The sequence below is a fragment of the Pyrgilauda ruficollis genome, unplaced genomic scaffold (genome assembly GCF_017590135.1).
Source record: "Pyrgilauda ruficollis isolate IOZ18807 unplaced genomic scaffold, ASM1759013v1 scaffold25, whole genome shotgun sequence".
Taxonomy (NCBI): domain Eukaryota; kingdom Metazoa; phylum Chordata; class Aves; order Passeriformes; family Passeridae; genus Pyrgilauda; species Pyrgilauda ruficollis.
The window spans coordinates 4335801-4359754 of NW_024523822.1; the positions used below are offsets into that span (position 1 = coordinate 4335801).

The window sequence follows — 23954 nt, forward strand, 5'->3', positions numbered from 1 at the left end:
AGTTCAGTTTTTTATCTTTAGCATTACTATAGTATGCATAATTAATCCATCTTAAACCAACTAGTGACCAAACTTCTGTAGAAATGTACAAGTCCATGGAAAGAATTATGTTTATTTGGTTTTTTCATGCAATATAATTCATATTTCCCATTGCCTCACTTTATTTTTCTGTAGTAAAACAAAAAGTCATTAGACTGATAGGCATCATAAATTTAGATAAACTGAACTTTCAGCTGTTATTCTTGCTTTCAAAAAGCTGTACTGATAACACCTGTGAGCAGATGAATGCTACTCTTATGTGAAATCTTACTCTAAAACATTGAATATTTCTTCCACTTGATCTTCATCTGTAAGGGATTATAGAATTTTTGGCTGGGTTCTTTTCATGTGATGATACTCTACATGTTAAGGATGAGGAGCTGGAAGGTATGTTAAGGATGCTTGCCAAGAATAATTGGCGTCTGCTGTGTGGAGCAGCTCAAATATTGTATTACAGTATGTAATTTGGGTGTGCATATTGCCTGTAGTTCAAAGCACTTCATTAATCTGCAGCAGCAAGCTGAGCTTCCTTTGGGCTGTCTCCTTACATATTTACTGAGCAAGCTACATGCAGCACTTGAGAAAAGATTGTCATTTTCAGGTATGGACAGACTTCTCTTTGGAATACAAAGAAATTAATCCTAGTCCTTTTCTTTTCTTTCCTTTTTTTTTTTTTTTTTTTTTTGTCATATTCTGCCAATTATTCTTGTGGCTTTCTATTAAATCTAAAAACTTTGCTGGCACATGGAGGTGAATGGCAAGAATAGTTGTAGAGCTCTTTGTGGGTTGATAAAAGAATTGTTATATCCTTATATACATGCTATTTATTAAACTTTAGCAGAGTTCTTAAAAGCAGGCTTCTGCCAGTTCAGATTTGTCATCTCTAACATAGAGAGACATTAGAGTTCTTTGGTCTGTTGAATCTGTCTTGTTTTCTTGTCTCCAAACACTTTTTATGTGCTTCTCTTACTCTTTATCTATACATATTCCTTTAGACTCTGCTCTGATATTTTTCTTCTTCAGCTTGAAGGGATGGGAGAGATTGAAGATGCATTTCTCCTCATCCTCAAGGAAAAGCCCAAACATTTTAAACTACTTAGGTCTTTACCTATCCACAGTCCAAGCAAAGATCATCTAAAATCTAGAAGAAGTTATGAGTTCTCCTCAGAATTTTACAGGACAGAATTTCTGTAGGAATAATTCAGGTTGGAGAGGGCTCTAAACAAATGGATCCAGTTGAAGATGTCTTTGTTCATTGCAAGAGGTTTGGACTAGAAGGTCCCTGCCAACTTGAACTGCTCCATGATTCTATGAAACTATGAAGCATCCCTGGCAGGAGATAAAAAAATATGCAGCTTTGATGACTGTTAGATGCATGTGGATCACTCCACTCTATCATCAGTGTCCTGGTTTGATAAGGAAGTGAGTTTTTTGGGAGGTTGTGGTCAAACCAATCAGTGCTCAGATTTGAATACTGGCACCTGGTGTGGCCACTGAAGACATGGATATGCCCTGAGAACACACAGGGTTAAAAGCAGAGAACCCTCAGGGAACTCTTTCTTGGTTCCAGAGGAGAAATCCCAATCCCAGAGGAGAAAATCATTTGTCCAATTGTCTGATTTTGTACACAGCACATACCTTCCTGCCATGAGCCCTGCAGCACACAATCCAGCACACAGTCCAGCACGGCCTCATCCTGTCACTCCCTGTTAGACACACCAGGGTGGCCCAAGCTGTAGTTCACCAGCTTCCTGTGCCTGGCAAACAAGGCCATCAGCACTCAACCAAGCTCAGGGACTGTTGCTTCTCTTTGAGAAAAAAATGCTGTATTGACAATGACCTGTTTTAAGGTTTGTGCTTATATGGGGTAACTTTGTTGTTTATGTAAAACACTCATTTTTGCCTTTCACATTTTGTTGCCTTGACCACTTGTCCAAACTCACTGGAACACATAGCTTGTCCTGTTTGCTTGACTAACTTTACAGACTTATCTTCTTACTCCTGAGTTTGAATTAATTTGTATAAACAAATGTAAGTTACAGGCCACATCCTCACCTACAGTAAATCAGTGTGTCACTATTAAAATCTGATGTCTACCTATCAGCTAAGATGTAGCCATTTATTTTTCCATTATTTCCTTTCCAGAAATGTACTGTGTTTTAGAGGATAAGGTATAAGGTATTAAAACCATACCTCTGCATTCTAAACACTTTCCTCACCTTAAAAAAGAGTGACCTTTACACTGGACCAAATGGAATTTAAATCAGAACACTCCTCTGTATTTAAGGTTAAAACAGGTTGCAAAACCCATTAAGAAGCAATGTAGAGTCACAACAATAGTGGTGTCACAGAGGTTAAGGGAATTTACCTGATAGTCAAAGCCTGATTTAAAGTTTCTTAGGGCAGAATGTTGAGCTACTTGTTCTAGCTTGCTATGTGTTTGTTTCTAATGAGCACACATTTCTTTAAAAATAGTCAGTTTTCAATTGATTCTGGTCACTAGCGGTGTTTCTCAGGACTCAGAATTGGGACCAATCCTGTTCAGTATCTTTACTGATTATCTGAATTAGGGGATTAAGTGTAGTCTCAGTAAGTTTGGGGGCCACATCATGTTGGATGGTAGTACTGGAAGGCTTTAGAGAGGGGTTTGGAAATGTTAGATGGGCTGAAACTGACAGTATGAAGTTCAACAAGACCAAGTGCCAGGTCCTGCCCTTGGGTCACAATAACCCCAGGCAGTGCCACAGGCTGGGGCAGAGTGGCTGGAAAGGACCTGGGGGTGCTGGTGACAGCGGCTGAACATGAGCCAGCAGTGCCCAGGTGGCCAAGAAGGCCAATGGCATCCTGGCCTGGATCAGCAATGGTGTGGCCAGCAGGGCCAGGGCAGGGATTGGCCCCCTGTACTGGGCACTGGTGAGGCCACATCTTAATAGGTCAAAAAAGAAAACACAACCGCCACTGTCATTTTACAGCCTTTATTCATCACTCCTTGTATCGCTCCTGACAACACTGGAGTGACACTTCAGTGAAATTCTGGTTTGTTGCAGTCAGTGGGAGTTATGCACAAGAATTCACTGGAGCTGTGGTTTTAGCTGCTGTTCTTTTCCTGTTGAAAAGTTTTATAATCTAATGACTATTCTGTATTTATAACATTTTCCCTTTTGGAAAATTCATTGTCTCATTCTGGAGTCTGACCAAATTGAGCATCTCTTCTTGTTTTATAGCTAATCTCTATCTTTTTCAATCAGCTCCTATATTTCTAATTGAATTTCATTATCTACCACAATGACTTCCAAAACAATCAAAGAAAATGTTCATCATAACCATATTTGGTATTTTTTAACTCCTCAAATCAGGAACTACCCACTAGCAGGTACAATAAGCTTGTGCATGCTGCTGGACACCAGTCCCACCAAACCTGCTCTATCACTCCTTCCCTCAACTGGACAGGGAGAGAAATAATAACAAAATGTCCACAGGTTGAGATAAGACCAGAAAGATATTACTCACTGGTTACCATCACAGGCAAAACAGACTACGTGGGAAAATTAGTTTGATTTATTAACAATCAGATTATAGTAGGATAAAGAGAATTAAAACCCAAATCTTAAAATCTCAAAATCTTAAAATCACCCTTCCACCCTTGCCCCCTACTTCCTATGCTTAATTTTTTTCCCAGTTTCCTCTACCTCTTCCCCCCTAAGTGTTGCAGGGGACTGGGTAATGGAGGTTATGGTTTGTTCAACACGCATTGTTTCTGTCACCCTTCTTCCTCAAGACAGGGCTACTTCACCTGCTCCATCATGGGGTATCTCCCACTGGAGACAGTTTTCTGTGTACTTCCCCAGTGTGAGCCCTTCCCACTGACTGCAGTTCTTCACAAACTGCTCCAGCGCACGTGGCTTCCATGTCTTGCAGTCCTTCAGGTGCACTCTGCTCCAGCATGGGTGCCCCACAGAATCACAGGTCCTAGCCAGGACCTTACTCCAGCACAGGTTTCCTATGGGGTCATAGATTACTCCCAGACATCCAGCTGCTCCAGCATGGGTCTCCTGCAGTGGCTGCAGCTGCCTCCCTGTGTCTGCACCATGGGCTGCAGGCGAATTTCAGCTCTGTCACCTGGAGCACCTCCTGCCCTTCCTTCTGCACTGACCTTGGTGTCTGCAGGGCTGTTCCTCTCACATATCCTCACCCCACTCTTTTCTGGCCACAATTTGTTTCTGCACAATAACTTTTTTCCTCTCAAATACATTATCCCAGAAATATTGCCACTCTCAGTGACAGACTCAGCCTTCGCCCGTGGTGGGTCCACCCTGGAGTTGCCTGGCACTGCTTAATTATATAGTTTAAAAATTGTATGTATCTCATTTTCCAATGCTTGCATTTTAACTGATGACTGATGATCTTTAAAATGCCTATGTTTCCCTGAAAAATGCTGAAATGCTGTATTTCCCTTGGGTGAACTTATTTCACCAGCAACATGTACATGAGCTCTGCTCCAATCAGCTGCTGATGCTCCAATTCTTCAGGAGAAAATGGTGTTGGCCCCCAGATCTCAGGATATTTTATTTTGATTTTAAAATGCAATCATTGGAAATGTTGAAGTCCACACATGAATTTTGATACTGGGACTAAAATTGTTACTTTTTTTCCCTTCTTTAAAAAAAAAGGTTTTGATAATAAATTTGATAACTTTTGATAACTTTGATAATGGTTCAGTTTTGTGTTTTGTATGTTAAATATACTTGGGTTGGGATTTTTTACTTTTTGTTTTGATTTTTATTTATTATGTTATTTGTATTTTATATTATCCTGTGGTTTGACAAAAAGCAAAATGAGAAAAAAATTATAGTGGTCACTTGCAGGTCTAGAAGGGGAGAAGCTTATTTATCCATATCAGAAAAACATTAACAGAAAAAAACTAGGGGAGAAGTTTCGATGGATTTGTACCATCTAATCCTGAATATGTCTCTTGAGTACTACTAGAATAATATTTTGAATATATTTATAAGTAGTTATGCTAAAACCAAGAAGATAATAAAAATATTTATGACAGCAGTAAAAGTTCTGTTAGAATTACCTAACTAAAACAAGAGTTTCTCCACCATCTTACACTTGTAGGCAAAAGGATTATTCACTTCTTCAGCCCTGTCAGAGAAGTATGGAATTCTACAAGTGATGGATGGATGTACATTTCATAGAGTAAGGGTCTGATTCAGCACATATTCACTGGGAATAATCTGTAAAGAGTATGCCTTCAGACAAGAATTTCACATTTTTCCATTGTCATTAGTAGGGTGTGAGAGTTCAGTGATAAAGAGTATGCTGCTAACCCAAAGACTGATTCAGACACCCCTTGACCTGGGAACAAAGATTTAAAAACTAAATAAATATTGAAGCTAAACGAGATGTTTGCCAGTTGCTTCTGTTTTTATTTTAGGGAAGAGTGCAAAATTGTAGCTTCTCTGTGCTATGTAAATACAACCCAGATAATTGTGTGTGGAGGGAAGAACAGTTTCACAAAAAGAAAGAAGGAAACTTCATTCATGCTACTGCCCTACCTTCTGCTTTCAGGAATAAAGATGATTGAAGTTGTGTGTTCTTGTATTTCTCCTTTTGCTTTGTTGGAAAGAAAGCATCCTTCCTGCTACACAGCTGGGGCAAGGCTGAGAACTTTCCGCTCTCCTGCAACATCTGATGTTCTGAGATAAAGCCTCCCTCTGGTCACTCTCGCCATCAGTTAAGTTAGTTTATCTTAGCAATATCATGCATCTCTGTTTCAAATTAGAATTAACACCAAAAAACAGTGGGACATTTTAGAATGCTTCCCTTAGGAAATAGGTGTGTATTACCAACAGCCACCTATTAACTTTTGAAATCACTGACCACTGCCAGCTAAATCTGATAGCAAGGTAGTAATTTATTAAATGTATTAAGTATAAACCCTTAAGTATAAAAATGGTGAATTTATAGAAGTGCCTATTAAAACTGTCTTCAAACAAAAACCCACAACATGTAGTTTGAGCACATATCCTATTAGACACCAGAGGATTTTATATGAAGAACAGCCAAAGTGAATGCCTTAACTCTTGAAAAGCTTTCATTCAGTATTCCCATGTTATCAGACGCCAGGAATTCCACTCAGATTTTTTGGCAAAGACAGATTAGGCTTTTTTTAGACTTTGGCGTTTATATTTTTTTAATATAGTGTGAGCTCAGTCTGCACCATTGCATACCAGGGAGTTCAGCAGTCAAGTAAAACTACACAATGACAAAAAATCTTAAGGAAACAGACTTTACCTGCTTTGGTACTTAACCAATAACTTTATTTTTGTTTTGTTCCACAGTGATATCTGAATATGTATTTGTAAAGTTTCTGAAGGACACTCAAACCCAAACAGATATAATAACATTCTTTCCCAGATGACACTCCCAATTTTCACATTTCAGCTTAATCTAAGCAAGTTCCAGTTGATAATAAACATTTTGCTACAGAACAGAGTTGCTAGGTTTTTGGAGCTATTGACATGTCAGGCAAAACCAATAGTAATCTGCTTGAAAGTGAAGCTGATGATTTCCAATGAGCACTTTTTGATAAAAACTTGAGCTGCTCCTTTGCGTTCAGATTATATGTCCTAAGAAAGCAGAAAAACAAAACTGTGATTTGCTCTTTTTAACAGTGAAATTTTACACATTTACATTTAGTGATTTTTATTTCTTGTTTTCATCATAATATCCATACCAATATACATGAAAAGAGCTCTTCAGCAAAATCCTGATGAAAACAGTGTAAAATCCTTTGATCCCTTCTAGCAGGGACAAAGACTATTACAGAATGCAAACATGACAGCATCATCATTTGAGCCACCCACTTTTTTACAAAAATATCTTTTATTTTCTCAACTGCTAATCTAATCACAGAATGGTGGAAACTGAAAGGGACTTCTGCAGGCCACATAGTCCAATCCCCCTGCTTAGGCAGTGCCAGCTGTAGCTGGTTGCCTAGATTATGTCCTGATGGCTTTTGAAGACTTGCAAGTATAGAGAGTCCACAGAACAACCTGTGCCAGTGTTCAGTCACACTCACAGTGAAAGTTTTGCCATGTTCAGAGGGAAGATCCTGTTGTTTAGTTCATGCCTGTTGCCTCTGATTTTGCTCCACTTTGAAAATCTTTCACTACTCTCATTATGTTGAATAAACAGCAGTATCCTTCTTGGAAAGAAACTGACTTACAGCTACAGGGGAAACTGATTTGAGGATATATCCTCTCCACTAGAAGAAATACTTTTTCAATTATATAAAAATAGGACAAGAAAGCAACTTGAGCAATGAATCCATTATTGAACTCCTTGTCCACAAGATAATAGAATTGACACAATTCTCTCATAACTGTTGGGAGAAAAAGAGATTTTAAAAAGAAACAGACCTTTTCTCAAAATTAAGTTTTTCATTAAAAAAGCAATAAAAATACAAGAAAAGCACATTGTGCTACTTGATCTACTTGAAAATCAAGAGCTTCCCCCTTTTTCTTCATTTTGGGCAAGGTTGATTGCTTGATGCAAAGGCTTGCTTCTTTTCATCAGTGAGTAAGTGACAGTGGTCCTTCTGGCAAATTCTTATAGGCAGTGGAGTAAGGAATGTGTTAGTACTTTGCCAAATTGGTCAGAGGGGAAAGGAGCACTGGTAGGTATGAGTGTTAACCAAACAACATGTATTTGGCCTTGCTGGATATTTGATAATAGCAAGGAGTGGATTTAACATTCACATTCCAAAATTTTGGTGTGCTTTGTCATTGAGGCAGTAAATTATTTAAATATACTGTCTGTACTGAATGCATTTTTGCTGCTTGGCTTCAACTGAAAACACTTTTTTTTTTAATATTCTGCCTTACTATGATGTCTCAAGATTGTTTGTTTAGACAAATTTGCAAATACTTCATATAGAAATTGTTCTAGACTTTGGGGCAAATTACATCAGTATGAATAACTTTGTTCCAGACCTTTTTTTTTCCAAGAAATTAATAAAATTATTACAGAAAAAAAAGCCAGCACAAGTTAGCAGTCCCACACAGAGAAACTGAACCATATAGTGAGAGCCTAATGATACAATTCTTTATTTAAAGGAATCAGAAGTGTTTTATTTACTCTAAACTAACTGTTATAGGCCTGTTTCAAGAGCCCAGTAAGTTTTTCCTGGATATCTGCAGTGTTCCTGTTACCTGGTCTCATAACAATATAAATGCACACTTTTTATCCTTTTGCCCTTGACATAGAGTCTTAGTACACAGAGATATTGTTACATGAGATATTTGGTTTGTTCTAAGACCATGAGAGAAATAAAATCTGTTTCAGGAATAAAAAATTACTTTTTTCATAGATCTTAATTTAATGTGTGTTTTGTTTGTACAAATCTTTATGCACTCCTTTTTTTATTATGTAACTATAATAAAGCATTTTGACAATTGAGCATAACTGGAATTTATCATTTTCCTCCTATTATACCCTGAAAGTTTCTACCTTCTCTGTTCAAGGAGATAAGGCAGTTTTCACAGCCTAAGGCTAGTGCTACTTGTATAAAGCAGTATATCCTTGTCATTTGGACAGTCTCTGTATGTGTAAGGCTACTAACATGTACAAGGAATTTTTTTTTACTTTGAGAAGAAACTTGGAGATCTTCCTAGCATGGAAAAACAAGTGTTATGAGTGGGACCATAAAGACACTTGCTGAGAAACCTGCTGCAGCTGAGTGGTTTTCCCAGATGCTCATTCTAAAATCTGATCAGAGGTATTGGTTTGCCTGTGATTGTAGAGAGATGCACACAAATTTCTTGAACAAAAATATCTTTCATAATTATACTTTATCAACAGTAACACATGTGAACACTCCACAAAGATAACCTTTTAAGTCACAATATGTGTGATTTTTCTTAGTAGACATAAAAAAAATGAAGTTGCAAGAAAATGGATGCTATTTCTATGCTGAATAATAGCTAACATGGCTATAATTAATAGAAACTATCAATATTGACTAAATATATCAGTCACTTCAATCAGTTAAGTCAGTAAGTATGAACATTCTCATTTACAGAAAAAAATATTGATTTGAACCTCTGAGGATTTTATTGAAATGGTAGCTGTAAAAGAAACTGAAAATCTTGATTCTGCAACTCTGTTGCTCCAAACTTCAAGCAGTAGGCTGAGCAGCAAAAAGATGGACAGAAAATTCAGGGATGATGTCCAGGGTCTGAATCTCACAGTAGATCATAGAATCGTGAAATGGTTTGGGTTGGAAGATCATCTACTTCTAAAGCCCCTGCCACGGGCAAGGCCACTTTTTACCACACCAGATTGGTCAGAGCTTCATCCAACCTGGCTTTGAACACTTCCAGGGATGGGACATCCACAGCTTTTCTGGGCAACCTGTTCCAGTGCCTCACCACCCTTGCAGTAACCTCCTCCCAACAGCTAATTTAAACCTACTTTCTTTCCGTTTGAAGCCATTCCCCCTTGTCCTGTCACTACATTCACTTGTAAAAAGTCTCTCTCCATCTTCCTTGATGGTTCCCTTCAGGTACTGGAAAACCATAATTAGGTCACCCCAAAACCTTCTCTTTTCGAGGCTAAATTAGCCCAATGCAGACTTTCCTCACAGGAGAGGTGCTCCATCCCTCTGATCATGCTTGTGGATCACGCTTGTTGCCTCCTCTGGACTCCCTCCAGCAGTTCTATGTCCTTCCTGTGCTGTGACCTAGAGCTGATGCAGCCCTGCAGGTGGGGTCTCAGCAGAGCAGAACTCAGCAGAGCAGAGGGGCAGAATCCCCTCCCTCCCCTGCTGCCCACACTGCTCTGGATGCAGCCCAGGACACGTGTGGCTCTCTGGGCTGTGACCCAGTGCTCATGGCTGGGTCATGTCCAGCCTCTCACCCACCAACATCCCCAAGTCCTTCTCCCAGGGCTGCTCTGGATCTGTTCATCCCCAGCCCGTATTGATACCAGGGATTGATACCTCAACCCAGATGCAAGCACAAGCACTTGCTCTATTAAATATCATGGAGTTCCCATGGGCCACATATTCCCAGCTTGTCCGGGTCCCTCTGGACAACATGGCACCCTTCAGGTGTGTCAACAGCACCTCTCAGCTTGAGGTCATCTGCAAATCTGCTGAGGGTGCACTCAATCCATTTGTCTACATCACTGATGAAGATATTAAATAACTCTGGTCCCAGTACAGACTCCTGAGGGCACAGCTTGTAACGGATATCCATTGGGATTCTGAGTCTTTGGCCACAACCCTCTGGATGTAACCATTCAACCAATTTATTATCCATCTAATAGTCCACTTCTCCAATTCATCTCTCTCCAGTTTGGAGAGTAGGATATTGTGAGAGACCATGTCAAAGGATTTACAGAAGTCCAGGACATCCACACCCCTTCCCTTGTCCACTGATGCAGCCAGTCCACTACAAAAGGCCACTGGATTGGTCAGGCAGGACCTGCCCTTGGTGAAGCTGTGCTGGTCTCTCAAATCACCTCCCTTCTCCATGTGCCTTAGCACAGCTTCTAGGAGGATTTGTTCCGTGATCTTCCCAGGCACAGAAGTAACCTTGACAGGTCAGTAGTTCCAGGGCACTTTTTCTACCCTTTTTAAAGATGGGCACAATGTTTCCCCTTTTCCAGTCACAAAGGGCTTCTCACCTGACTGCTATGACTGTTCAAATATCATGGCTTGGTAACTATATCAGCCATTTAGCTGAAAACACTGGGATGTATCCCATTAGGTCCCAAAGACTTATCTACATTAGGGGTCCTTAGGTGGTCACAAACCTATCCTCCCTTAAAATGGCTCTGCTATCCCAGTCCCCATCCAACTGTCCTCTCAAGAGGTGTGTAAATAGAGAAATGAGGATTGTGAAAAGATTGTGACAAAAATGTGTTGAGTACCACAGCTTTCTTTTCATCTGTTGTTAATTTTTAGCATTGTTTATCAGGGGGCTGCACACCTTGTTTGACTTTCCTTTTCTGGTTAGGTCTTCTGTTCATTTAGAATAGCCTGAAGGTTTTCAGAGCTTCTTTCAGCAGCCCACAGCTCCAAAAGACAGTACACACACCAAGACTCTCTGGATCACATCACTGCTTAGCAGAGTTCTTGTCTTGTCTCCAAGACACTCCCATTTTAAGGCAAGTTGTCAAAGCCCTTCACTGTGTGCTTGCTGAGTCAACTCTTTTCCAGGATCTTTGCATCACTTAGATGATCTCAACTGATCAGACAATAATGAAGAATCTGTACTTTTTTTTTTTTTTTTTTTTTAAAGTAGCTTTCAACAAAATTTGAAATTCATTAAAATACTACAAAGATTAGTACAAATACACTTGAGTGCTTTTCTACTTGAGTGGAAAAGTATAATATTGCTTTTTGTTCTCCAGGAGTAGCAGAATAACCTGTATGAAAATCATGACAAACCATTACGTAAAATAGACACTCTACATAAGTATTGCCATATAGTAATTTTTTCCCTTCAAAATTTTTGAATAGAAATTATTCCCAAATAACCATGTGAGTTTAAGTGCAGCCATCTATGGTGGTGTGTTAGGCACTGTGCTAAGAATCAAATCTTTTATAAACACGGACAGTAGAACATTCTTTAAAAAAATAGCTGTGTAGTGCCAAATTATTATGGTAGAGCTTTTTCTTTCTGCTAGCCTTTTATTTGTTGTTGGTTGTTTTTTTTTCTATGTGCCATACTAAAAGCTACATATATTGGAATTGCCTGTAATCTGTAAACTGAAAAGAGAACACTTGCTGTCACTTCCTTTTTTCTAAAAGCATATACAAAATAACATGCAAATTCTTAAAGCAGCTGGTGTTAAAATGTTCTCTTCCTCATATTAGAGCCTAATGAGATGTAAAAGAACCTTTGACATTTCAAGATGCCTCTCATTTACAGAAGTTCATCTGTTTTAAGACTTCATAGTCTGGGTGGGGAAGCTTGATCATATGTCTAAAACAAAGAAATCCAATTGGTAGATCAGTCCTGGATCTAATTACAGGGTGCTATCTTGGAGGTAACAGAGAAGTCAGAAACAGTGTTGTGAGGCTCTCAAAGCTGCACAGCTGATAATTATTCTTTTATTCTTAGCTTAGTGGCACCAGAGTGTTATACTTGAAAAGCTGTTAACCTCAACATTTTCCACCACATTGTATAACAACAAAAGTGTGGGCCAAATTTAGAGCTTTGGTACTGTTCAGAAAAAAGCTTTCCTACGGTTGTTCTGCCCTTCAGAACTGCAGGTGTGCTTGTTTGATGGGTACTTTGCCATCATTTAGAAAACCTTTTATTTCTATTTAAGATTGGTCTGACAGCTCTGAGTTCTAAGAATTGTCAGGAGGTGCCAAGTCCAGCAAGTCTTAAGCCTGGCATTGGCCATCAGAATTTTACTTAGCCTGAATGGTCAGTTGGATCTCCACGGCAGTCACAGACTCTTGAAGTGTGGCAGTCTGAAGTGGGAGATTGTGAGAAGCAACCTGAGGGTGAGGTACTTGTGAGTGATGGATTCTGCTTTCTAATGTGCTTTGAGATGTACTGGTAAGGTAAATAGTAGGCAAAGATTCCTGAATGTAAGGTGCAATTGGTAATGTATGTATTTTTGCTAAATAAATAGCAGACTGAACATTTTATTAGTTTTACCTTAATATTGTATCCCTTGAGTTTATTTTGTTGTTTTCATACTTGGGAAAAAAACTTATCTACATACTGTCTTAAATACTAGAAGGGATGTTAAGAAGGAAGATCTTGTTAAGAAAAACATGGTTCCCAGTATCTGATTTTTCAGGAATTGCTGTTGGGCAGGCTTCAGGCTAGCAGGAAAATAAGATCATACAAATTTGTTTTACTGAATTCAATAATTAGTGATCTGTGATGTGTGTTGTATTATAGACCATCATGGATTCTCTTTCAATAGATAAACAGGCTGGAAATCCTGATTTTATTGGCCAGGGAATTCCTTTGGATGAGACAGCATTTGTAGTAAGTATGCATCTGAATGACAGAGTTTACAACTTAATGGGAAGTGTTGGTTAATGTGTTTACTGAAGTGGCAAGCATTGCAAAATTTTCATTAAATGCCAATTAATCTTCCTGTGCTACTTTTTTTCAGATTATAGTGAATTTTATTCAAAATTGTGGGGTGTTTTTGCAATAGCCACAAGTATGTGAAGTTTAAAAGTTGTGAGGGAACTTGAAGTTTCTGTGCATGTGCTCAGAAACAGAAAAAGGTACAGGTCTATCATCCAGGATGTTGTACAGTAATGCACTGAGCTATTTGTCAGTAGTCCATGCTGGGATGTTTTATTTGAAAAGGAGTTTTAGTTAATTTCTTTTCCTGATTTTTTTGCTTGTCTGACATTTTGAAAATAAGGTTAATTTGATGTGAAACAAGTTAAGAGAGATGTTATAGATGTGAAACAAGTCAAGGGAGATGTTACAGATGTCCATAACCAGCCCATTGAAGAAACATTTCTCTGCCTTGGAGGAATGCTTGCATGTAGCTGATCTAGATATGTCCATACCAGGAGTTTCAAAATTTGATGTTTCAGATACACAGCTTGCAAGATGGGATACCTGGGCTAAAACTCACTCAGCTCTGAGTTTAATGTGGAGAAGTATTCTTGCCTTCAGATCTACATTAGAATAAAAAATAGCCAGGTCTGGTGGGTGAGGCTTGCATTCTGTATATAGGATTATTTTTCTAAAATTATTTGCATACTGACATATTTCCTGTTGTTAGGGAGTTATTGAAGAAGGGTATGTCTTCCTGTCTGTAACTGAAACTTCTGCAAGACAGTTAGTTCCAATTGAATATTTAGCAATTTTGGTAAAACCATGGTTTTCCATACCATTATTTGGTTCATTTCCCATATTGTGTTCCTATGTCCAGTTCCAAAACCTTTTCATCGGTTCTTTTGTGCTTACAGCCAACACGCGATACTTGGTGTCTGCTCTAGCACACACACTCACAGACTTTGGGTTAGAACAAATACTACTGCAGTTACTGGAGCACTCTGACAGCCGGCGCTTCGGCGGGCCGGCGTTGTTCGGAGCACTTACATGTGCTCTTACGCCTTCCCCCACGCTTCTATAAAGGTTACACCGTCAATTTCTGATGGTGCCGCGGTCGGTAGGTAAGAGAAGGACGGGCAGGACGGCTCAGCGCTCCTGCCGGCGGGGACCGGGTGGGTGCGGGTGCCCTCGGCAGCCGCGCCCCGCGCCGTGCCCGTCCTTGCCCCGCCGCGGTGCCGGGGCGCGGTGCGGAGCCGGACGCCTCCCTCGAGGGGGCGGCGCTGCGGGCGGCAGCGGCCCCGGGGCGGGCGGCGAGCCGAGGCTGGGGGCGAGCCCGCAGGACCAAAGTTTCTTGCCCGCAGCGCCCCGGTGTCTCCGCAGAGCGCGGCCCAGCCGAGGGGCAGAGCCGCTGCCCGCGCCGGCAGAATGAGGGAGCAGCGCCCGTGTCCGGGCACCGGGCAGCGGAGGATGGGCGCGCTGGCGCTCCCGGTGAGCCCTGTGAAACGCTTGCAAACTGAGCGCGCCTTTCCCTGTCTTTTCGCAGAGGAGGCCTACCAAAAACTGGCTAGCGAGACCATGGAGGAGCTGGACTGGTGTCTGGACCAGCTGGAGACCCTGCAGACCAGGCACTCCGTCAGCGAAATGGCCTCGAACAAGGTAGGAGCCCGCGGGCTCGGCCCCGCCGCCCCGCGACCCCCTGAGTGCTGGCCGGGGGTCGCGGCAGCCGGGGCTGTGCAGGGTCAGGGGCGGCCGAGGGGGCCGGGCGCTGGAGCGGCCTCGGGCGCAGAAACTTGACCTGGGCAAGCAGTGTCCAAACGTAATCTGGGGAGCGGGAGCTGGTTCTGTTGTGGTTTTATACACCAGTTCTTTTAAATTTCAATGCAAGTTGTGAAAGTGATGCAGGTCTTGTAAAGCTACACTGTTCTCTTGCGTGCGTCAGTTTGAAAACAAAAAGAGATTGTTCAGAGCTGCTGGCAATTATCTGTTCAGTTGCTCCTTTTCACAGAACCCCATACAGAATTAGGGATCTTTCCTAGAAACGGTGTAGAAAGTAGCATGAAAGGTGATAAAGATAGTTCCTGAGCCCAGAGGATCTGTATGGTGGATTCTGCTTGTAAACAATGATGATGACAGCTCTCATAATGCTATTTGTTGTGAAAGAACATGCTCTCAACCAAAGTGCCATCACAATAGACACCTACATCTAGAGGTGTGCTTCTGCAACAGAGTGCGCTCTTCCTTCTCATCCTGGAAGCTGAGGATTTGCATTAGCTGGGAACTCTGTGCCGGGATCTGCTATGGTCTGTATGTGCTTTGGTTTTGCAATTTGAAATTGAGTTTCCACATCTTTTATTTATAAGTAAAATTTCTTTCCTGATTTTGATTTATAAGAAATATGCAGGTACATTTTTAGAGTTAGTTTTTTTTTTTAAGGTGAATTAATAAAAGTGCTGTGTTACTTCAAAATTTATTTTTATATTTTTCATCAACTGAATACTTGAACAACAACATATGCAATTAGAAATTATAAGAAAGCTTTAATTAAACAGGATAGTTTTCCTACTCTTATGTCTGCAAAGGCAGCTGATGATATTTTAGCATCTTTTCACCATTTCAATTGTAATTAATATTTTAAGTTGCAGGATAGTTGTTTTGACTCAGCTTATGCCTTCTTAATACTCTACTGCTTTGCTTTGACTGCTCTTACCAAGTATCTGCTCTTTGTTATTGACTGTTTTTAAGTTCCTGTTGAAGTGTGCCTGCATGTGAGATATGAAGTATCTGCACACTTGTGCAGTTGAATCCCACAATGTAATATTCCCTTTGCTTTCTTCGGCTTTAGAGACTCTTAGCACCAATTTGATCTCTGTTTTAGGAGTTTCCTGCCTGGCATTACGCTACTCTCAGAACTGCATTTTCAGTTTTTATTGCAGCTGGAAGATCTTGTTACTCAGTATGTATTGTGTATGCATTTGTGAGCTACAAAGTCAAGAGTTTCCAAGGCTGTTTCAGCTCTGTATGACTCTGAGACTTTGTTTCCAAAGGGAGTGAGATCAGACTGACACATGCAACCTGGTCTTTTCTTGCTAACAAATTTGAACGCCTGACTTGTGATGTTTGTAAAACCATTCTTTCACAAAATGCTGCATTTTCTTCAAGTATTTCTTTCCTAACTCCATATAATAGATAAGATATGCAGTGTTTTTTATTAACAGTGAAGGTTGGCTGTTTCTATAATGAGGTAAAATTAATTGCAAATCAATGTTTTTTAGGGTTTGCCAAGTATATTTAGTATTCTTATATTCTGTAAGTAGACTCAGAGGTGCTACTGAGTTTGATACTATGTTTTGTTTGTACTTGTTTGAATAAGTAAGTATTTTCACTCTCTTTTCAGAAATCTAACTCCTTGTATATACTAATTTGTGTCATCTTTCAGCATTCATTTGGGAGGTTTTTGTTTTGGTTGGTAAGATAATTTAAAAAAAACCGAAAGAACAGACAAAAACACCAAAAAAAAATCCAAAAACAGCAACAAAGTGTAAATCTGTGCCACTTACCAGCACGTGAACAATCTTGAATATAAACCAGCAAGCCCATACCATATTGTGAGAAAAATTAATGCAGGAGGATTTTCATTTTGGGGTACAGCAGGTTATTCTAAAGAATAATTCCAATTCTTGTTACTGAAACATACCCAGCATTTATGTAATACCTCCTATTGTAATATAACTGCAAACTTTGACCTCTCAGTGAGGCATATAGATAAATTATACTATTTTACTTTATTGAGAAACAGAAGAAGAAAAGCTTTGCTCAAGGCTGAGAACATAGACTTCAGTAGAGAAGTGAACATGCAAGCATACTTTGTTCTCTATCTGAAGAGTAGGTCCTGTAAAATCAGATGAGAAAGTCAGGAAAAGGAATGTTGGTGGTACAGAAGAACATACTTTCTCACAGTGTTTCTCTCTTTCCTTTTGTCTTCCTTTCTCAAAGAACCAACTCACAAGCCTGACTGATTGTTGGTGTGGTGTTTTTACTCCCTGGACTACTTCCCTTACTTATTTCTCTCCCCTTTATCTTGTATGCAACAGCATTTTCATCAGTATTAGTTTTCTTTATTTTTGTGAACAAATGCAAGACACAAGGGATGGCCTAAGAATTGAACTCTGGACTAGGTAAGAACTTCTGCCCATTGTGGAAAGGCTGCCATGGTAGAGGAAACCAGGGTGGGAGCAGTATTTCATGTCCTGAATGCTTGGAGTAATTCAGGGAGTGAGCCTTAACTCCAGTCCCCTTCTGTGCAGTAAGTTGACAGTCTGAACTGTTGGCTTCATCTGTTTGGAATCCCTTTACTGTTGTAATGCTTGCGTAGGACTAGCATTAGCATATCGCAATCCAGGGATATTTATTTTGTTTAGATGCCCCTCATGCTCAATTAGCAGCAGTCTATGACGTGCCAGCTCACGGCTTTGGATGACAGAAAGTGGAATGACGCAGATACATAAGAAGATCCTTCTTCTCCCTACTTAAAATTGATTAAAGCAGTAGTGACAGGGTGCTATACACAACCTCTGGATGTGCCCCGGTAAGTTGTGGGACTAAGCGTTATCCAAAAACTTTGAAAGCAGGCTGTAGGTCTGTTCTGTTGGGAGCCTGCTGTGATGCTTGGCTGCCTACATTACATCAGTATGACTGAAATATCCAGATGATTTCCCATTTCCCAGCCATCCCCATGATACAAAGATTTCCAAATGCTTGCAGCCATTGCATGTGAAGTAACTGATGGATGGATCTCTGGTGCACCCATAGGCATAGTTTGTAAATCAATGTGATTTTGAAAGGACATAGTATGTAGTTGTATTGTCACTTGTCATTGTGTTGTTATGAATCTTACAGTATGTGGTGTTTACTTACATTTCTAACTTCTGAAATTGGGTACTAGCAAGAGAAAAGCAGCTTTTTAAAAGTGCAGGAAATTTGTCATCTTTGTTCTCCTCTAGAAACCTTTTAAAGTTTTGAAAGGCTCCAAAGCAAACATATAAGAAGCACCTTAAATTTAGAAAATTTACTAAAATGTCTTTCATTTTTGGAGAACTGACTGGTTTTCTGTATCATGTACTGTTAATATTGCCTGATGTTAGTGGACTGTAGTATTGTTGTATTTTTCTGAGTAATGCTTTCTTGAACAGACAAAATATAATTTTAGGAAATAGTTTACAAATCTGGGTAATTGGAGATATAGGCATAATTAGATGTCATTATTTAACTGTTCAGATTTCCACATATCCCAACCCATACCACTTTTTGTTAAACTGAATTGTGAGTAGTATCTGCTGAAAAATATGTGGTTTAGGAGGCTACTAACTTGTTGATTGTGATGCACATTTACAAGCAAATGATATTTTAAAATTTCCAAGTTGCAGAGTGATGTTCCTTTGCTTTTTTTTCTTTTTAATATTTTCTTTCTTTTTTTTTTTTTTTTTTTTTCCCTGCTAAATAAGATTAAAGCAATACTTAATAAATTTTAAATTCTCTGGGAGAAGAACTCTCTTCTTTCAGTATGCAGTTTACCACTACCTAGTTTACGGATCTGAGAATTATTCTGTGACAGACAATACACAAATTAAAAATTCCAGTAATAAAAATGTAACAACTCCTCTCTGTTAGACAGCATTATTTGCAGATTAGTCAAACATGCAGGAGTATGTATAAGGAAACTTGTTTGCAAAAGTGTATTTTCACTTCTGTAATCATGATTTTGCAAGCATCTCTTGTTGGGTGCTTTATGTGCCTAAGTATCTGAACTTAGACATGGGAAAAGTTTCAAACTGAATTGTTTTTGTTTCAACTTTAGCTCTCCTGCAGATGATGTTTTTTTTTTTTTTCAGAATTTGCTAATAACTGGTAAAGAGCAAGAGTTTAGAAGATGTCAGTCATAGGGCACTTCTTTCCCTACAAGTGCAAGTGAATACCCTTGTCCAGGAATCTCTTTTAGGTATTAGAGCTGTGAAAATTTTGATTTCATTTAGTCAGACCACATTAATTAAAAATCTACTTTTTAAGTATAGACTTTCTTATAATTGTGCAGGTTCTATACCAGTATGTGCAAATGCTTACAGATTAGAATAGAAGTCTATTTACAGACAGTTACTAGTGCTATTTACTTTAAAAAAAAAAAATAAATTGAGATTTCTTTTGGTGATTTGAAAATATCAAAGTATCAATTTCATCAACCAGCTAGTGTCCAAAGCCTACCCTAATGTAACACAGGGCTTATATTTATGATCCTGAACTTGTCACATACTATGTACATTTAAACAATAGTCTTAATGATACTTTATTTTTTAAAAATTACTTACCTGTAAATATTTAATGTAATCCAAAACGATATTTGAAGGCAACTTGAAATCTGTTCAGTTACTTTTTTACGTTTCCTCTTCTGCTACTTTGAGCTGGTTTATAATCACATATTCTTACCACTAAAAAGTATTTTTCCTTTCATCTTTTCAGCACTAAAAAGCTCACACAGGTAATGGGAGGCTGACTAACATAATATCTGGGGAAAGAGTGAGGCTAAATTTATTACTTAGGTCAAATAATGGACTATGTATAAACCCTAAAGTGCTTCAAACACAGGTGCTGTGTTACCTTCACCATGTTTTCCCAGGAAAGCCTTGCTGCCAGCATTCCAGCACGACCCTTGCTGGGGTGGAAAAAACAAGGACAAAGCCCCCTTGGCAGCTCTTACACAAAAGCCCCCGCTGAATGGAGAAGCATTGTCGTGTTACCCCAGGCTGACAGTAACCCAGAGTTTACCCAGAGAGCCCAGAATAAATGGAGCTGATGACAGACTGACTTCTGATTTAGTCCATCCATCTGTTTTATCTTTGTCTTCTTCTGTGAAAAAGCTTAAGTGCTGTGGTGGCCAGCACTTTTGTATGGTCCTAGATAGGCTGTGTCTAGAACTAACAATGTCACTGAGTCTTTTGTTAACAGGCTAGATTTTACCGTTGTCTTTTTTCTGTTCTTGCTTCCAGCTTTGGGGTTAGTTTCATGGCACAGTGAGGAGCTTGTCTTCAGAAATTACCTTTTGTATGTAAAAGCATAATTTTTTTGCAATGGTTTTTCCAATTGTGGAGCTCAGCCAGAGTAAAATTTTCTCCTCTGTCACAGCTACTGGTTAAATTGACCTGTTTTCAGTTAAGGGACAAGATAATATGTCATATCCACTTAAGAGGATTTAAACATCGGTCATTCACTTGGGTTAGCTACTGCATAAAAAAAAAAAAAGGTACTGGAAACATAACACTACAAAAGAAATTTGTTGTTTTCATGAGTAAATATAGTGTTTGTTCTGTGGCAGTCCTCTGGCAATGCCGTTGCATTTGTCTGGCTGACATTATAGTTTAATTGGGTCTTAAATTCTCAGATCTCTCTAAGAAAATCTGAGGATTTGGTTAGCTCTTTAGAGTACTGCTTGTGATTAAGATTGTGATTAAAGGGCAGCTTTTAGCCAGAAACTGCTTGTTCAATGCAGCATCAGGAAACTTTTTATTCATTAAAGATTTCAGTTTGTACAGTGACATAGTAAAGGTATACTGATAAGTGGCAAGCCTCAGTTTTGGTTAGTGCATACTTTTGTAGCTTCCCCAATTGTGTTGTTTTTAACAGCAAAAGAAAAGGGCAAGAGTATTGTGGAGGTAAGGAGGGACTAGTTTTGAAGGAAAACTGCTTGCTTTCCATTCACTGAAGCCAGACTGAAAGAATTTTAAGACCTCTGGGCTTGTGTGCAGTTCCCTGTACACAACTTTACTTGCTCTGATGTGAGACTTCTCATGCTTCCGGAGAGCAGCAGGCTTGCTCTGGACTAACTGCAGTGATGAGTGAGGTGTACATATATGTATACTTAAAAAAATAAATGGAGATAACACTTTCCTTGCTGTACTGTACAGGGATCTGCTGCAGCAAGATAAAGGGTGAAACTTGCCTTCCTGCAGATGCTTTGCATCAGCCGCTCTTTATCATTTATGGACACCTCCATCTTCTCAGAAACAAGTGGATGCACTAGTGGTGCCACTTCAACTGTGGCTGAATCTCTTCTGTACAAATCCTGCTGCTTCCATATGGGTTGTGGGGTTGCTGACAAATTAGAAATATCATGAAACGTAGTTTTTCGGCTAGGATAGTGAAGTAAATGTAGTGAGTGAGGCTTAAGGCAACTGAGCTGTGAGCAGCCCTTACTCCTTGTGTGGGTGCGTAATGGCAATCACTGGCCTCCTCGGGCCCTGACAAGCAGGCAGTTGTGATTTCAAAACACCTTAAATCTGTGGTAGGGTCAGCCTCTTCCACATTTTTTGGGACTCTTCTCCAACAGAATTATCCAGCACAGGCTATCCAGTTCTGCACCTGTGGAAAGGAGCCTAGAGTTCATAGACATAACAGTTGATAGAAAGAACACTGGTATTTCAAGGCTCAAAAACAAGACGGGAACTCTGAATCTCACAGATTCAGTTTTTATGTTAAATTTTAGAGGAAAAATAGGTTTTTGCATCTCTCATTCACTGCTTTTTGAAAGGTCCTGGATGTAAGAGAGGTGTAAAAGAGGCATTATGACTCTCAGAGGGTTGCTATTATTTAACACTTCTCAGCTTTTTAGCTGCTTCTAAGATTGCAGAGCTTCTCAGTACCTAATAACTTGATAATTTTTTCCATAAATATAAACAAATGATCCATGCCAACAAACAAATAGACTTTTTTTGTAGCCTCTTTAATTATAGGAAATACCACAGTGTGAAAGATTCTTTCCTTTAGCATAATGGGACAGAAAAAACAGACAAAATGTTACAGAGTAAATAACTAGGGTTTAATATGGGAAAACTACATTATTTTCAACCACCATAATAACAGATTTTAAAATTATGAAATTTTTCCAGGAATTGAATTATTTATTTAAGAAGCAAACATCATTATGCCTTTTTTTTTTGGCATTTACAAAAAATATTTTTTTCCCAAAAACTCATATTTGGAAAGGTTTTTCATGGGTATGCATATCTAATAACTTCCTTCTTAGTAGTAAGGTGGTATTCATGACAACTGAAAGGTATAAGAAGTATCTAAATACTTGTGTCTCCTTGTGATGGTGTTTAGAGCCAAGAATGCTGTCACTGTATTCCTCGTAGGGTGCTGCTTTAGTCAGCTGTAACATATGAACTGTAACATACGAAGAATTTAGGAAACCAGTGGCCATCTTTTTTTTTTTTTTTTTTTCCCTAAATCCATTTTGTTTTTCTAATAAGAGGCAGCTTCTACTATTATATGAAGTTTTGGTACAACAAATGTGGTGTTTGCTAAAATGTCGCTTCAGACTTTGTCTCATAAAGACACTGTACTAAGAAATTGTTCTTCTGTTTCAGTCATATTAGTAGGGGCTTTGGTATAATCTGCTAAAATTTTACACGTTTAGGAGACTCGTCACAGGATTAAGTATATTGTAGATGATATTTCCCAGTCTGTGATTTTTTTTTCTTTGTTTTTGTTTTTTTAATAAAGCTTATTTCAGTAGAAATTGATCCCAGTTAACTCACAGCCAGTCCCCATGTGAGATGCAAAACTGAATCTAGACAAGCTAAGGCTTGATGGAAAGTGATGCTACTCATCCTGCCTCGAAACCATGTGAGCAGGGCAGTGGCCAGCGCCCGCCTCTTGAGCTTGTTCACCTCGGAGCAGGTCAGAGGTGAGCCTGCCCTCTGCCTGCCCTGTTATGTGCCTGGTGGGCGTGATGTGCTGCCGTGGGGGACTGCTGGTCATTTGGATCAACAGCCAAGGGAGACACTGCTGTGCTAGGGCAAGTTCAAGTTCTGCCTGTTGTTCTCTCTGTTTGCCTGCTCCAGGTGTTGAAAAGGAGCTGCACAGACAGCAGAACCATCTCCAATTGCCAGCAGTGGAGCAGCACTGAATCAAGCTAATGTGTCAGGCCTGATTACAAGATTCTCTAGAAACAAAATTTAAACAGCTTGTTGTTTTTATTAAGTTGTAGTCCACTAATATATGGCTAGCTGATGAAAATGAGCTGGTTGAATACTTTTATAAGATCCTACAGCAAGACAATACCATCAACTAAACATTCCACTCAGAACTGCTGCTGGTTTATGCAAAATGAAGTCAATGTTAATTTTATTCTGGAATAAACAGCCAAGCCTTACAGGAAATACATAAGGTTAACTTCAACCTTCTAACCATTCCACTGTGTCAGTCATATTACCCAGATGTGTAAGTCCAGGAGTATTTTTTGATGTATGTAAAGATGTGTGGTTTTTAATTGAATTTGTTTACATGATTTAGAGGACCTGTAAAAGCAGGCGTCAATGTATTTAAACCAGGCTATCTGATTTGTGTTCAAGGTTCACTGTACAGCCTTAATGCAGTAGTTTTATCCAGGGTTACAGACAACCTCACACTGCCAGCTGAGATACTAACATTTTCATAAACATGATTTTTGTGATCCAGAATCAGCTGTTATAACAGAGATGTCATTTTCTAAAGACCAAGAGTAAAATAAATAGCAATAAAGATGCTTTTGTTGCCATTAAATCAAATTCTAAGGAGAGGAGTCTAAGCTGGGTAGGTAGAATTTTATAATAAAATATGGTTCTCTTGTTCCATACCGATATCTGTCAATAGATTCAGAACCCCTGCACCAGTTGGTACTTAGAAAGTTATTTCAGTTACAGGGACTAGATATGAAGATATTTTTTCCTACTCTCTCCCAGTGTAGTAGTTTATATTGAGCATTGTAAAATATAAATGGAAAGATTATTTTATGTAGAAACAGTGACTTTTCAAATATATTGCCCCCCC

At 39.3% G+C, this 23954-nt stretch overlaps 1 protein-coding gene across 6 annotated transcripts in view; it reads left to right on the forward strand.

Annotated features, from left to right (window-relative positions):
* Positions 1-23954, forward strand: part of PDE4D (phosphodiesterase 4D) — a 306758-nt gene that overhangs the window by 247747 nt on the left and 35057 nt on the right. For all 6 annotated transcript variants that reach the window (XM_041470893.1, XM_041470898.1, XM_041470896.1 and 3 more), the window contains one exon: positions 14641-14753. In XM_041470893.1, coding sequence (XP_041326827.1) covers positions 14641-14753 — 113 coding nt within the window. The remainder of the gene's footprint in view (positions 1-14640; positions 14754-23954) is intronic.